This window comes from Sus scrofa, chromosome 5 (assembly GCF_000003025.6).
Source record: "Sus scrofa isolate TJ Tabasco breed Duroc chromosome 5, Sscrofa11.1, whole genome shotgun sequence".
Classification (NCBI taxonomy): domain Eukaryota; kingdom Metazoa; phylum Chordata; class Mammalia; order Artiodactyla; family Suidae; genus Sus; species Sus scrofa.
The window spans coordinates 90,195,106-90,210,027 of NC_010447.5; the positions used below are offsets into that span (position 1 = coordinate 90,195,106).

A 14,922-nucleotide genomic window follows, 5' to 3' on the forward strand; every position below is an offset into this window, starting at 1 on the left:
TATATTTTTACTGATGTACATAAAAATACCTTCATTTGTTGGGGAAGAGGTCATTAAAGAGGAGAAAGTTATAACAAGAGTTATAAAAGACTTGGGCTGTAAAGACTTAGTGTCTTTCCATATTATCCTGTCAACAGGGTTGGTTGCAGAAGATAAATTTTTTTTCTCTCTCTAGAAAAGATTTTCTGGGAAAGAGGAAAAGTAGCTTAGAAATCCCTTCTTCACATCTTAACTTCCAAGTTTTCATAAAATTTGTCTTTTCAAGTATTTTGAAATAAAGTTTAAAAGGAAACAATTTGTTCTTGCTGAGTGATTGTTGATTTAATATTTTATATTAAATATTAATATATGTATATTCTGCTTTTTAGGGCCACACCCGTGGTATATGGAGGTTCCCAGGCTAGGGGTCAAATCGGAGCTACAGCTGCTGGCCTACACCACAGCCATAGCAACTCTGGATCCTAGCCGCTTCTGTGACTTACACCACAGCTCATGTCAACACTGCATCCTTAACCCACTGAGCGAGGTCAGGGATTGAACCCACAACCTTATGGCTCCTAGTCAGATTTTGTTTCCATTGTGCCACGACGGGATTTAATATTATATTATATGTTTAGTAAAACAAGCACGAAAGGATGATATTTACTCTATTTAATTAATAGATGTGTAGTGATTGAGACATCAGATTATGTTGAGATATTTTGAACAACTTGAGGAAGTGGTAGTGAAAGAGTCAGAGTAATATACTGTTATTGGAAATAAACTCTTACCTATTGCGCAAAACGAGGTTTTGGATACTGTACTAGGCACTTTGAATATGTGGTCTCATTTGTTTCTTTTAACCCTGTAAGCTAAGTAATAAGTTTGTTTTGTATGTAAGTAATCTGGGCTCAGTGAGATTAAATAACTTGTTCAAAGTCATGCACCTAAAATAAAGAACCTAGGATTAGAACCCAGATCTTTTTTTTGGGGAGGGGGCGGATTTTTAGGGCCGTACATGCTGCATATAGAAGTTTCCAGGCTAGGGGTCGAGCTACAGCTGCTGGCCTACACCACAGCCATATCAACTTGGGATCCGAGCCGCGTCCGTGACCTACACCACAGCTCACCGCAATGCCAGACCCTTAACCCCCTGAGCGAGGCCAGGGATTGAACCCACATCCTCATGGATTCTTGTTGGATTCGTTTCCACTGTGCCTCTAGAGGATCTCTTAAAACCTGTATCTTATCTGAAGCCCGTGTTCTTTCTGTATCATGTTATTTTAGGCGGCCTTATGGTTGCCTTAGAAGTAAATTTGTGCCATTAATCTTTTTTTTGGCTGTGCCTATGGCATGCAGAAGTTCCTGGGACAGGGATTGAACCTATGTCACAGCAGTGACCCTAGCCACTGCAGCGGCAATGCTGAATCCTTAACCTGTTGTGCCACAAGGGAACTCCTGTGCTATTAATCTTGACATAATACTTATTAATGATACTTTTTATATTTTGACATATTTTATGTTTGTATTAGGTGTAGCTTAACATAATTTTGAGTTGCGTCTCATACCATTTCCATATAGAACAAATTACTGTCTAAACATTCCATCTCATTTACATGTTTATAACTGTTTTTAGATTCTGCTTCTACTATAAATATATGACATGTATTTTATTAATGTACTAAAATTCAATTCTATTTATTCTCAAGTGTGTTAGTGAATTATATCACTTAATACAAAAATTTTTATTTTATATAATTTTGCTTTATTGAGCTTAAAACATTGGCATCAGAAACAAAATGGTAAAAGTGATTAAAGGAGCTAAAAATGCAGTGATTTATTTGATATTTCTAGTTGAGGCTCAAGATATATAGTCTGGTGTACATTGTAAAATATGTTCCATTCCTTTCAATAAGAATATGCTTTATGAACTCATTGACATTTAAAAAATCTAGCTATTTTAGAAAGCATATAGAAAAACAACTCATTCTTAAGCATTTAAAAATGCTTTTTAAATGGCTCTTTATGTCAGAAGTTAAGTGTAATAAAAGTATTTTTCCTATAAATCTACATTATTGAAAATATCAAAGCTGCAATCAACTTATATTTGTTGTAGACTTTAACAGGAATGATTTTTTTAAAAATAATTTTATTTGTATTCAAAATATATTCATTTGAATCCCAATTTTTAAAGCTAAGAAGTTTGTAAAGGTATGGAATAAGTATGATTACAGTCATGCATGGTTATTAAAGATAGCATTTACGTATCTTTTATTAAAGGTATGCTAATATAAGAGATCAGATTTAGCAGTGTGTTTTGATTCGTTGCTGTGTGTTCAATGTATACTTTTGTTGGTCTGTCTTCCACCTTTCATCCATCATTTTATTTTTTTCCGCTTTCTAATGGAGATGCTTAAACTCGAGGTAATGTGTTTTTGGAAGGTTTTTAATGTTAGTAATACTTTAAATATAACACCTTCTATCATCATATGGCAATTCTGTGTTTTAAGGCAATCTTGGAACTTCAAATATATGCTCACTTTTGTTTTATTAATCAAGCAAATTTCTACTAAGAGTAATAGAATATTGGGACAATAATTATAGTCCTAAAGCACCAGCATGATGTTATCTTTTCTTAATTATTTTGTAATTTAAAGTTTTTAATAAAAATCTGATGTATTTGATAACATGGGCTCAAGGAAATGCACCTATTTTACAGGGCCTTATATACTGTTTCCATGGGTATAAATCTCTGTTAACTTCTTGGAGATAGCATAATTCATCCTTTTAGCGAGTATTTTTTTGAATGCCTGAGTATCCACACCGATTTTGCATGTGGGGAGTACCACAGTGAATAAGTTAGCATGCCTGCTGTTATAAAGCTTATGTCCCTTTGTGGACGCCAAGCCATATATAAGTAGACCAAATCATAATAGAAGGTTAGTTAGTGCTAAGTGCCGTGAGAAAGACAAAGCAGGGCAAAGACAGTAGGAGGCCTGGCAGTAATGTGGGACGCTTTTAGATAGACTGACCAGGGAAAGGTATCGTCAGAGAGGATACATGGCAGAAGAAGGAAGTAAGCAGGAAGCAGGGTGAAGAACTGGAAAGTGCAAGTGCGAAGCCATCTAGGCGCAGATGAGTTGGCCTGTTAACTGGTGAGGAACGTCAGTGTGGCTCAGAGAGCCTTCTTTGTTTGAATTTCACCCATAGTGATATCTCAATAGTGAATGTTTTTATTTCCTTTGAAATTTTGTCTTTCTTGAGTCTTTGTTTTTCTTAAGTAGAAACATAATACAAGATGATTGTAAAAAATTAAAAGGACTCACAATGTGCAGTAGAGAAGGTAGACGTTTCCTATGATTCACTCTTCTTCCTCCCCTTCACTGTAACTAAAATGTACTTTTCCATGTAGACTCTTGCTACATCTTTCTTTTCTTCCACCTTGAGTACATTTTAAAATTTTAAATGTTTCCCTTTATATATTTAAAAATTCTAGTTTAAAACATACATATTTAGTGTACAAAGGGTACATTATAAAATTATACGGACATATCTAAAAGCTGTAAGATACAGGAAGGTAATTTTGGATGTATTTAGTTTCTTTTGCATGTTGTCCCCAAGATAGATGTCATACATGTCTCATGGCATCTTATATGTAGAATCGAGGTATTTTAATGAAATAAACTAAAAATGTGCATTTTAGTAAATACTGTTACTGATTTCTGCTCATTGTGTGTGAGATACTCTAGTAATTTCTTTGATAAGGTATTTACATGTAGGGATTTTTTTTTTTTTTTTTTTGGTCTTTTTTAGTGCCGCATCTGTGGCATATGGAAGTTCCAAGGCTAGGGGTTGATTTAAAGCAGTAGCTGCTGGCCTACACCGTAGCCACAGCAATGCCAGGTCTGAGCTGTGTCTGTGACCTATGCCACAGCTCACAGCAGTGCCAGATCCTTAACTCACTGAGTGAGACCAGGGATTGAACCCGTGTCCTCATGATACTAGTGGGGTTCATTACCCCAAGTCATGATGGGAACTCCTACAAGTAGGGATTTAAATATGGTAATTTTTTTGTGTGATAAATAGGCATTTATGCTATGTAATTAAAACAAGGTAATTTAAAATAACTGGATTGCTAATATTTTTATTAATATCCATAATGTTGCTAATGGAAAATGATTCTGAGATTTTAAGTTGTTAGATGAAGCAATTTTAAATAAACTCCCAATGTCTAAATCCTTGTCAAGATTACATGACCAGATTAAGACAGAAGGTATTAGGATATACTTTTAACTTGAACACAATTAAAAATACATAAACATTTAAACATTTCCTTCTTTGAAGTATATTATATATATATTTTTTATATACATGTTTTCCTTAAAAGGTCAGGCCATGAACACATGTCAGAAAAGATACCATTTCCCCCCTGCCAATTTTTTTTTTTTTTTAATGGCCACACCCATGGCATATAGACGTTCCTAGGCCAGAAACTGAATCTGAGCCACAGCTGCAGCAACGTGGGATCCTTAACCCTCTGTGCTGGGGAGGGGATCCAACCCGCGCTGCCACAGAGGCAACACTGGATCCTTAACCCACTGCATCACAGCAGGAACTCCCCCCAAAACATTTTTGAAACCTCTTTTTATTGACTTTAAATCAGTTTGGAAAACACTCAAAAAATTAGTTTCATTAATAAGTCTAAATGTTGGCATTCAGTTCAGTTACCTTATTTACTAGTTTGTGTCTAAAACTTTATCCATTTACAGTGGTTTTGGTTTTATCACCAGCGAATCCTTTAAAATAAAAGTGCCACACATTCTGAAAGAGTTTCCAAAATAAGTTGGTAAAGATCTCTTGGCATTACTGTCACAATAAATTAGTAGTCGTCTAAGGTGTCTCTCTTGAAAATGAAAATACTCGTTTGTAATATATGATACAGTAACTACTGATGTAGTTATATATTTAAAAAATTTTTTAAATGTATCATATCCATATTATAATGTTTCTTTACTAGTGAAGAACATAGACAATGAAAGTAATTGTAACTTTAGAAATGTAAAGAAGTAAAGACAATAAGCAGTATTAGAAATACAAATTTCTTTCGTTAACATCACTTTCAGGAGATCATAACTTAGTCTCTCTCTCTAGTGGTTGAAGGTTTCATGTATAGGAAGTTTGTATTTTCAGGGTCTTTGTTTATCTTTCTCTTATTTATTAAATGATTTAACCATTGCTTTAATAATAGACATTCATTTTCATTTAAAAATATTAAATGTGAACTATTTACATATTAAGTATTAAAGCAAATTAATTTGTGGATTTTATCTATGGTCAGATTATTGAAACTATATTTAACTTCTGTTTGATAACTTATTTGGAGAGATACTATCAAAAAGATGGTTTATCACTTTCAAGGGTAAACCATGAATTTAACAGTTTTGAAGTAAAAAGAAAGGCTGTGCTATAGAAATTGGAAATGTAGGCATTGCTTGCATGTTCTCTTTAAATTCAAGAGGATTGAAATATAGAATTTAAAGTCGAATTCAAGTTTGCAGTTTGATGCTTACTTCAGATACATAGGATATCAATTTTTCATGTATTAAGTGAAGTTGTACATTTTATTTTTTATTTTAACTTTAATTTTATTTTTTTGCTTTTTGGGCCATACCCGCGGCATGTGGAGGTTCCCAGGCTAGGGGTCTAATCAGAGCTACAGCTGCCAGTCTACCACAGCCACAGCAACGCTGGATCCTTAAGCTGCTGAGCAAGGCCAGGGATCAAACCCACATCCTCATGGTTCCTAGTCAGGTTTGTTAACCACTGAGCCATGAAGGGAACTCCAAGTTGTATATTTTAGATAAATTTTAAAAATTAATTTTTAGCCAAAAAAGATGTGGGGTGGCAGTAGGTGTGGTAAGATAAAGAACCAAGTTGAACCTTCTAAGGATTATTTCAATTTAATAACGATAGAAATCTATGTAATCTTAAAACCTTTGGATGCTTCTATTTCCTTTTTTATTTTAATGTGCTCTAATTTTTTTTTTTTTTTTTCTTTTTAGGCCACGATAAGCCAGCTGAGGAGTGAACTTGCCAAAGGCCCCCAGGAAGTTGCTGTATATGTGCAGGAACTACAAAAACTTAAAAGTTCAGTTAATGAATTAACACAAAAAAATCAGGTGAGAATTTAAAAACTGCATATAATGGTGAATTGATTTTATATATCTTAAGTTTTAATCTTGTGTTATTTATATATTGTCACAGTATAGTATGATTTATTGTGTTTGTGGCTTTTTTTTTTTTATTGTTATGTGCGTTCATGTTGTTGTGCATCCAATCTCCAGAACTCTTTATTTTGCAAAACTAAAACTCTATGCTCATTAAACAACTTCCCATTCATTGACTCCCTAACCACAAACCCCTTCTAGTTTCTACATCTAGGAATTTACTATTCTAAGTAAGTCATGTAAGTGGAATCATATAGTATTTATCTTTTTGTGGTTTGTGTGTGTGTGTGTGTGTTGTGTTTTTTAAGGGCCACACGTGCGGCGTATGGAGAGTCCCTGGCTAGGAGTTGAATTGGAGCTGCAGCTGCCAGCCTACACCATAGCCATAGCAACACCAGATCTGAGCCATGTCTGTGACCTATATCACAACTCACAGCAATACTGGATCCTTAACCTACTGAGCAGGGTCAGGGATTGAACCTGAGTCCGCATGGATACTGGTCAAATTTGCTTCTGTTGAGCCATGAGGGAAACTCCAGTACTTATCTTTTTGTGTTTGGCTTACTCACAAAGGATATGTCCAAAAGGTTTGTCCATGTTGTAGCATGTGTCAGAATTTCCTACCTTTTTAAGGCTAAATAATGCTACACTGTATGTATATGTCATATTATTTACTCATCTGTTGCTTCCTTCTTTTGGCTGTTTCTATTGTGAATAGTGGGGCTTTGAACATGGATATACAAATATCTATTTGAGACCCTGCTTTCCGTTCTTTGGGTATACGCCCAGAAGTGGGACCGCTGGAGCAAATGATATTTCTGTTTTCAATTTTTTGAGGAAATCTCCATACTGTTTTCCATAGTGGCTGCATCCTTTTAGTTTCCCATCAACAGAGCATAAGAATTCAATAGTGTCTTCACATCCCTGCCAAATTTGTTATTTTCTGTTTTTTGTTTGTTTGTTTGTTTGTTTAATAGTAGCCATCCCAGTGCATGTTAAGGTGGTATCTCATCATGGTTGATTTGCATTTCCCTAATGATTAGGATGTTGAGTATCTTTCCATATGCTTCTTGGCTATATAATTTTAATTGGGTTGTTTGTGTATTTGTTGTTGAGTTGTAGGAATTCTTTATATGTTTTTGATAATAACCCCTTTTCCCATATATGACTTGTAAATATTTTCTCTCATTGCTTAGGTTGCCTTTTTACTCTGTTGATTGTATCTTTTTGTAGAGGAAAAACACTCCTGTGTGACTCCTCTCCTCTCTGTGGTGCACTAAAATTTCACTTCTGATATCAGATGTGTGGGTGTTCCATATATCAACAGTTCTGTAACACCAGCTGGGGCTCCTACAGTTTAACTCAATTCTTACACTGTTTACCTGAAGCCAGCATCAGATTTCACGGATTAAGGGTACAGTCCCACAGACTGTGCCTGAGCACCCTTACCCCCAACCCAACACATACACATCCCAATGCAGACACCAATTGAAAGTCCAGCTTGTTACTTATATGTCTGACCAACTGGCTATAAATGGGAGGTTCCCAGTCCTCTGCCTCTGGTTTAATTAATTTGCTAGAGTGACTCACACAACTTGGCAAAGTGTTTTCCTTACTAGATTACTCATTTATATAAATGACTGTAACTTAAGAACAGCCAGATGGGAGAGATGCACTGGGCAAGGTATGTGGGAAAGGGTTTGAAACTTCCGTACTTCCTTTGGGTGCTCTACCTATTTACTAAGTCAGGATCTCTCAAAACCCTTTTCTTCCTTACATGGGTGTAATTGATTAAATCATGGACCACTGGTGATTAATTCAACCTTTAGCCCTTCTTCCCTCCCTGGAGCTTGGGGTGAGACTGACAGTTCCAACCCTTTCTTCAGGGATGGTTCCTCATAATTTGGGCTTGCTAAGAAAATCACCTCAATATAAACTTAGGGGCGGCTGAAAGGGGCTTGTTTTGATAAAGGATATCTTTATGGTGTTTATCACATAGGAAATTCCCAGGGTTTTAGGAGCCTGGTTCCAGAAGTGGGGATCAGACCTAATGGGTATTGCACAGTATCACACTTTTGATGCGTGGTAGTTTTAAATTTGACATAATGCAGTTTATCTGTTCTTACTTTTGATGATTTTGTGTTTGGTGTCATATCTAGGAAATTATTGCCAAATTCAGTGTCATGAAACTTTTCAGCTACATTTTCTTCTAATAGTTTTATTGTTTTAGCTTCCAGGTTTAGGTCTTTGATCCATTTTGAGTTAGTTTTTTTATAGTGTAAGGTAAGGATCCAATTTCATTATTTTGCATTTGGAAATCCAGTTTTCCCAGCAGAATTTGTTAAAGGACTGTCCTTTCCCTATTGAATGGTCTTGGCACCCTTGCTGAAAAATCATTTGACTATTTATGGGCTCTCTGTTTTTATTCTGTTATCTTTAAAGATGAGCAACAGGTAATACTTAGTTTTGGGGTAGGGCAGGTATTGATATTAATACCTTTTTTCGTGTCTTTACTTCTTTGGTGGTAGAGGAGTAGGGAGTTACTAAATGTTTTTATTCAAAAATATGGTGAATTTCTTGACTTTTTGCTTTTAATAACTTGAGCCTAATATTTTGGTGAAGTGTAACAACAACAACAGAAAATCAGGGCAGAAAATAACATGTTCGAAAGGGGAAAAAGAGGTGAGAATACTTAGCTGTGAACAGTAAGCCTCCTGCCAGAGCCAGGCGAATGAGCTTGGGAGCACATCTTCCAGCTCTTTTCAGGTCTTCAGAGACTACAACTCTGGTCCATAGTTTGCTACAATATTTTGAGAGGCCCTGAGGTAGAACCATTCAGCCAAGCCGTTTCTGGATTCTTGACCCTCAAAAACTGTGTAAGATAATAGGTATAATTTGAAGCTGCTAAATTTTAGGGTAATTTATTGCTTACACCCTTGGCTAGTAGTTCTCAAATTTCTTGATCTCAGGATTACTTTATGTTCTCAAAACTGTTACTAACCCCAAAGAGCTTTTATTTTGGGGGGTTATATGTGTGGATAATTACATTAGAAATAGAAACAAATTAAAAATCTATTTGTTAATTTACTTAAAAACATAGCCATTAAATATTAACATACATACCATTTCTTAGAAAAATGACTATTTTCCAAAACAGAAAATAGTGGTAGTGATTTACATTTTTGCAAACCTTCTTAGTAGCTAGCTTAATATAGGACAGATGGATTATCATATCTGCTTTTACATTTAGTATGTTGTGATATGATTGGAAGTGTATGAAGAAAATTTAGTCTCACACAGTTACGTAGTGGGAAAAGGGAGAATGCTGTCTTAACATTTTTTTTAGATAATTGTAGCTTGTTTTTATTTGATATTATACTGAAACTAGATAAGGTATAGTTTCTCAAAAGTGACAGTGTACAGTCTGAAACCGTATCAATGCAGTTTGTAACATTAGAATTCTTCCCTCTATCTTGCCTTGTGAGTGGACCTCTCCTGTGCATAGTTTTCTAACATCATGCATTAGTCATGTGGAAAATATTGGTTGACTGAGTTATGCCAATTTTTATTTTTTTTTTTTATTTTTTATTTTTTTTTTTTGTCTTTTTGCCATTTCTAGGGCCGCACCCACGGCATATGGATGTTCACAGGCTAGGGGTCGAATCAGAGCTGTAGCTGCCAGCCTACACTGGAGCCACAGCAACACGGGATCCAAGCTGCGTCTGCCACCTATGCCACAGCTCATGGCCATGCCAGATCCTTAACCCACTGAGCAAGGCCGGGGATCGAACCTGCAGCCTCATGGTTCCTAGTCGGATTCGTTAACCACTGAGCCATGATGGGAACTCTGTTGATTTTTAATATTGACACATTTCATTGTGTAATATGAAATAAATCACATTTGTGGAGCTCCCATTGTGCGCAGTGGTTAATGAATCTGACTAGGAACCATGAGGTTGTGGGTTCGGTCCCTGCCCTTGCTCAGTGGGTTAACGATCCGGCGTTGCCGTGAGCTGTGGTGTGGGCTGCAGATGTGGCTTGGATCCCACGTTGCCGTGGCTCTGGCATAGGCCAGTGGCTGTAGCTCTGATTGGACGCCTGGCCTGGGAACCTCCATATGCCATGGGAGCGGCCCAAGAAATAGCAAAAAAGACAAAAAAATAAATAAATCACATTTGTTAATATAAACCATTAATGTCAGAATAAGCTTTAAGTATGAGGACGTGTCAAGCTTCTGGTGGTAAATACAAATTTTCCAAAATTCTAAGCTTCATTTGGAAGCTTGAATTTTATCATTGGCAGTCAGTACTATCAGCTCTATTCTTTGAAGTGACAGTTTCTCTTCCTACCCAAGTCTGAATAATTATTGTTTGTCTTGTCATTCTTTATCATAAAAACTGGTGTTTCATGGAAAAATCAGCTAGCTTAGTCTATAATTAAATCACATAAGTGCTCTTCTATGTAACAGTTATATTATTTGGTGTACAGCAGAAGTGATCTATATATGCTTCCTATTTTTTCACAGTTTTTTTCTTACTATTTCAAATACTATAGCTGTGAACACCCACATACAAACTTCATGCATTTGTGTAAGAATTTCTCTGTTATGTATTCTCATGTGAAATTGCTGCATTGTGGGCTACATACATGCTCAAATTTACTAGGTGATCCCAAACTATTTTCCAAAGAAATCATACCAGTTTACTGTTGTCCATTTCTTATCACCTCTTGGTTCTGACTGGCTTTTATTTAATTAAATTAATTAATTACTTAGTGTCATTTTAGGGTCGCACCTGTGACATATGGAGGTTCCCCGCTAGGGGTCGAATGGGAGCGTAGCTGCTGGCCTATGCCACAGGCACAGCAACTTGGGATCCAAGCCACGTCTGCGACCTACACCACAGCTCATGGCAATGCCGGATCCTTAACGCACTGAGTAAGGCCAGGTACTGAAGCTGTGTCTTCATGCATGGATGCTAGTCAGATTCGTTTCTGCTGAGCCACAACAGGAACTCCCCTGACTGGCTTTTAAAATTTACTCTTTTTTATGGCTTATGAAAACCTCTGTACCTCCTACCCCACTTTTTCCCCCTCCTGTCAAACTATATGTAGAAAACCACCACATACACTTTAATCTTTGTATCTCAGTTTGATTTTTAATTTCTTTGATATCAGAGTTGTCCTCTTAGAAATTGACCAGATGTATAAATACAGTGGATCTTTATGATCAGCGTAATTTATTATGTATTTCTTTTTTTTTTTTTTTTTTTTGTCTTTTGTCCTTTTAGGGTTGCACCCACGGCATATAGAGGTTCCCAGGCTAGGGGTCCAATCAGAGCTGTCAGCCTACACCGCAGCCACAGCAACCGCCAGATCCGAGCCAGGTCTTCGACCTACACTACGGCTCATGGCAGTGCCGGATCCTTAATCTGCTGAGCAAGGCCATGGATCGAACCTGCAACCTCATGGTTCCTAGTCGGATTTGTTAACCACTGAGCCATGATGGGAACTCCTAAAATAATTTTTGATGATAGGTAAAAACTACCTGTTTTAATTTTTAATTCAAATAGGAGGTTATAGATATGTTGCACACTCTAAAGAATCTAGTTAGTCGATTTTAGTGTTTTCATTTTATGTCAAAATTTTATAGGTAGTTCTTAAATTACATTAGTAGAGCTTAGTCAAGTGGACTGATAATAAAACCATTTAGTATTTAATAATTTAACTCTTCTTGTTTACAATATTTTCACTTTTTTTACAGTATTGACTAAAACATTTAATAGAAATGATATATCACTCTGAAGATTAATTAGAGTAATTAAAATATTAGGAAAGGAAGTAAATTGTTAAATTGATATTTCAGAACTTGACTGAAAAGTTGCAGAAGAAAGAACTAGACTATACTCAGTTAGAGGAGAAACATAATGAAGAATGTGTGAGTAAGAAGAATATACAAGCAAGCCTTCACCAAAAAGACCTAGATTGTCAACAGCTTCAGTCAAGGTTATCTGCATCTGAAACTTCACTGCAGAGAATACAGGCAGAATTGGGTGAAAAGGGAGAAGCTACTCAAAAGCTCAAAGAAGAATTATCAGAAGTGGAGACCAAGCACCAGCATCTTAAGGCAGAGTTTAAACAGCTACAACAACAGAGAGAAGAGAAGGAGCAGCATGGGTTACAACTCCAAAGTGAAATTAATCAGGTAAGAGCTGTTATTTTTATTTATTGTAATTCCCCCTGTGGTTTCTTCTTAGTGTGTTTGATGGTTGTTTGATGATAATATAGTCCATTAAAAAAATTAACTCTTAACTTTCATGACCTGTAGTATTGAGTCAAATCTTATTTTTTAAATTTCAATTTCCTTTAAAATGAATATTGTGGAATATTTATGAATTAATACATGTAAGTTGCTTAACGTAGTACTGGGCACATGGTAGGTTCTCAGTAGGTATTAGCTATTTAAATAATTCAAATGGTTGATAATTCTTTTAAAAGTCTGAATCTTTTTTATGTTCTCGTTACTGAAATTTCAAATTATTATTATTATTATTATTATTTTTGCTTTTTAGGGCCACACCTGCAGCATATGGAGGTTCCCAGGCTAGCACAGCTGACGGCCTACACCGCAGCCATAGCAACGCAGGATCCCACCCTCGTCTGTGACCTACATCACAGCTCACAGCAACACCTGATCCTTAACCCGCTGAGCGAGGCCACGGATCAAACCTGCAACCTCAGGGTTTCTGGTCGGATTCATTCCCACTGCATCATGACGGGAACTCCATCAAAATATAAGTATTATTAAGCCAATAATATAAAAATTAGATTTTTTTTTCTTTTTATTTTCTTAGGGCCTCACCTGCAGCATAACAAAGCTCCCACATTAGGGGTTGAATCAGAGCTGTAGCTGCTGGCAAACACCACAGCCACACCAATACAGGATCCTTGCTGCATCTGCGACCTACACTACAGCAGTGCTGGATCCTTAACCCACTGAGCAAGGCCAGGGATCGAACCCCTCATTCTCATGGATACTAGTTGGGTTCTTTAGCACTGAGCCACTATGGGAACTCCCTAAAAATTAGATATTTTAAAAGAAGAAAACAAATTAGTCCTAACAACTATTTTTTATAGATAAATAATACCTATCGGATGAAGTTTAATCGAAATTTTGACTTTCCCACTAACTCAGATTTTCTTTTTTCTTTTTTTTTTTGTGCTGTACCCATGGCATATGGAAGTTTCTAGGCTAGTGGCTGAATCAGAGCTGCAGCTGGCAGACTACACCACAGCTACAGCAATGCCAGATCCAAGCTGTGTCTGACCTACACCACTGCTCATGGCAGCGCCGGATCTTTAACTCATTGAGTGAAGCCAGGGATGGAACCCTCATCCTCATGGATACTAGTTGGTTTCCTTACCACTGAGCCATGATGGGAAGTCCAACACTAACTCAATTTTTGAATTCTGTATTGTAATTATTCTTATAGGTGACATTAAAAGTGGTAGAAAAATGGTAGTTTGAGGGAGACTGAAGTTCTCAGTCACTTTTTTGATAATGTTCAACTCTCTTCTCTTAAAGATCAGTAATACTTGCTTTGTGGCATGACTCCTCTGTCTTCTTAGCTTGAGATATTCTTCCTATTTTTCTTCTCCTTGTAAATATTACTTACTTTACCGTCACTTTTCCAGATATATTTTTCTGCATATTGCCACTTCTTGTTCCACCTCCTCCAGAGATTTCTTAAGCAGGTACACATCTTGATTGCTTGAGTAACCATAGTATGGTATATTATCGTAACTTCTGTATCTTTCTTCACTAGTCTCTGAACTCTGTGGGTGCAGAGACAGTGTCTTTACTCAGTTTTTATCCCAGCTCTCTGGCATTTTGCTTGTTGATTAGCAAATGTTTTAGTGAGTAAGTAAGTGAATGAATAAATGTAGGCATTCACAATGGAAGGAAACAGAGGCTTGGGGATATCTGTGAATAACTTAAATATAACTTAGATACTTGACTTTCAGTTCAGATAAACAAATTGGGCATTTATGGTTTCTAAAAGATACCATGCCTTATTTATTAGGACATACAGAGATGAAAAAGGAAACAGTACCTGCCTTAAATAATTATGTAAATCTTGGAATTCCTGTCATGGCTCAGCGGTTAACGAACCTGGCTGGCATCCATGAGGTTGCGGGTTCGATCCCTGGCCTTGCTCAGTGGGTTAAGGATCTGGTGTTGACGTGAGCTGTGGTGTGGGTCGCAGATGCGGCTTGGATCCCTCATTGCTGTGGCCCTGGCGTAGGCTTGCAGCTACAGCTCCGATTGGACCCCTAGCCTGGGAACCTCCATATGCCGTGGGTGCAGCCCTACAAAGAGAGAATGACAAAAAAAAATTATGTAAATCTCATTGAGGATGAGGCAGGTACTATCCTCTATCAAAGAATATGATAACTATAATATTATGAGCTTACTGTGGGAATTTGGAAAAGTTCCTCTCCTGTTTTCTTGCCCCCCGCCATAGTACTTCATATTGTATAATTATTTTATTCTGTTATGTGATGAAGAAAAACTGTGAGCGGGAGGTGGTGCTTGAAATTGTGATTATTGGGTGGGTTTTGACAGGTACCAGCTTGAAGGCATGAGGGTCTTGAGGCAGCATAGTAAACTCGGGCAAGAGAGTGTTACGAGGAGTATTCTAAGAAGATGTTCTGATAG

General features: G+C 36.7%; 1 protein-coding gene across 1 annotated transcript in view; it reads left to right on the forward strand.

The window, feature by feature from the left end:
- The window catches only part of EEA1 (early endosome antigen 1), a 125,308-nt gene that overhangs the window by 63,399 nt on the left and 46,987 nt on the right, over nt 1–14,922 (forward strand). Inside the window, 2 exon segments of the mRNA XM_021091260.1 lie at nt 6,042–6,158; nt 12,070–12,408. Of these exon segments, the coding sequence (XP_020946919.1) occupies nt 6,042–6,158; nt 12,070–12,408 (456 nt within the window).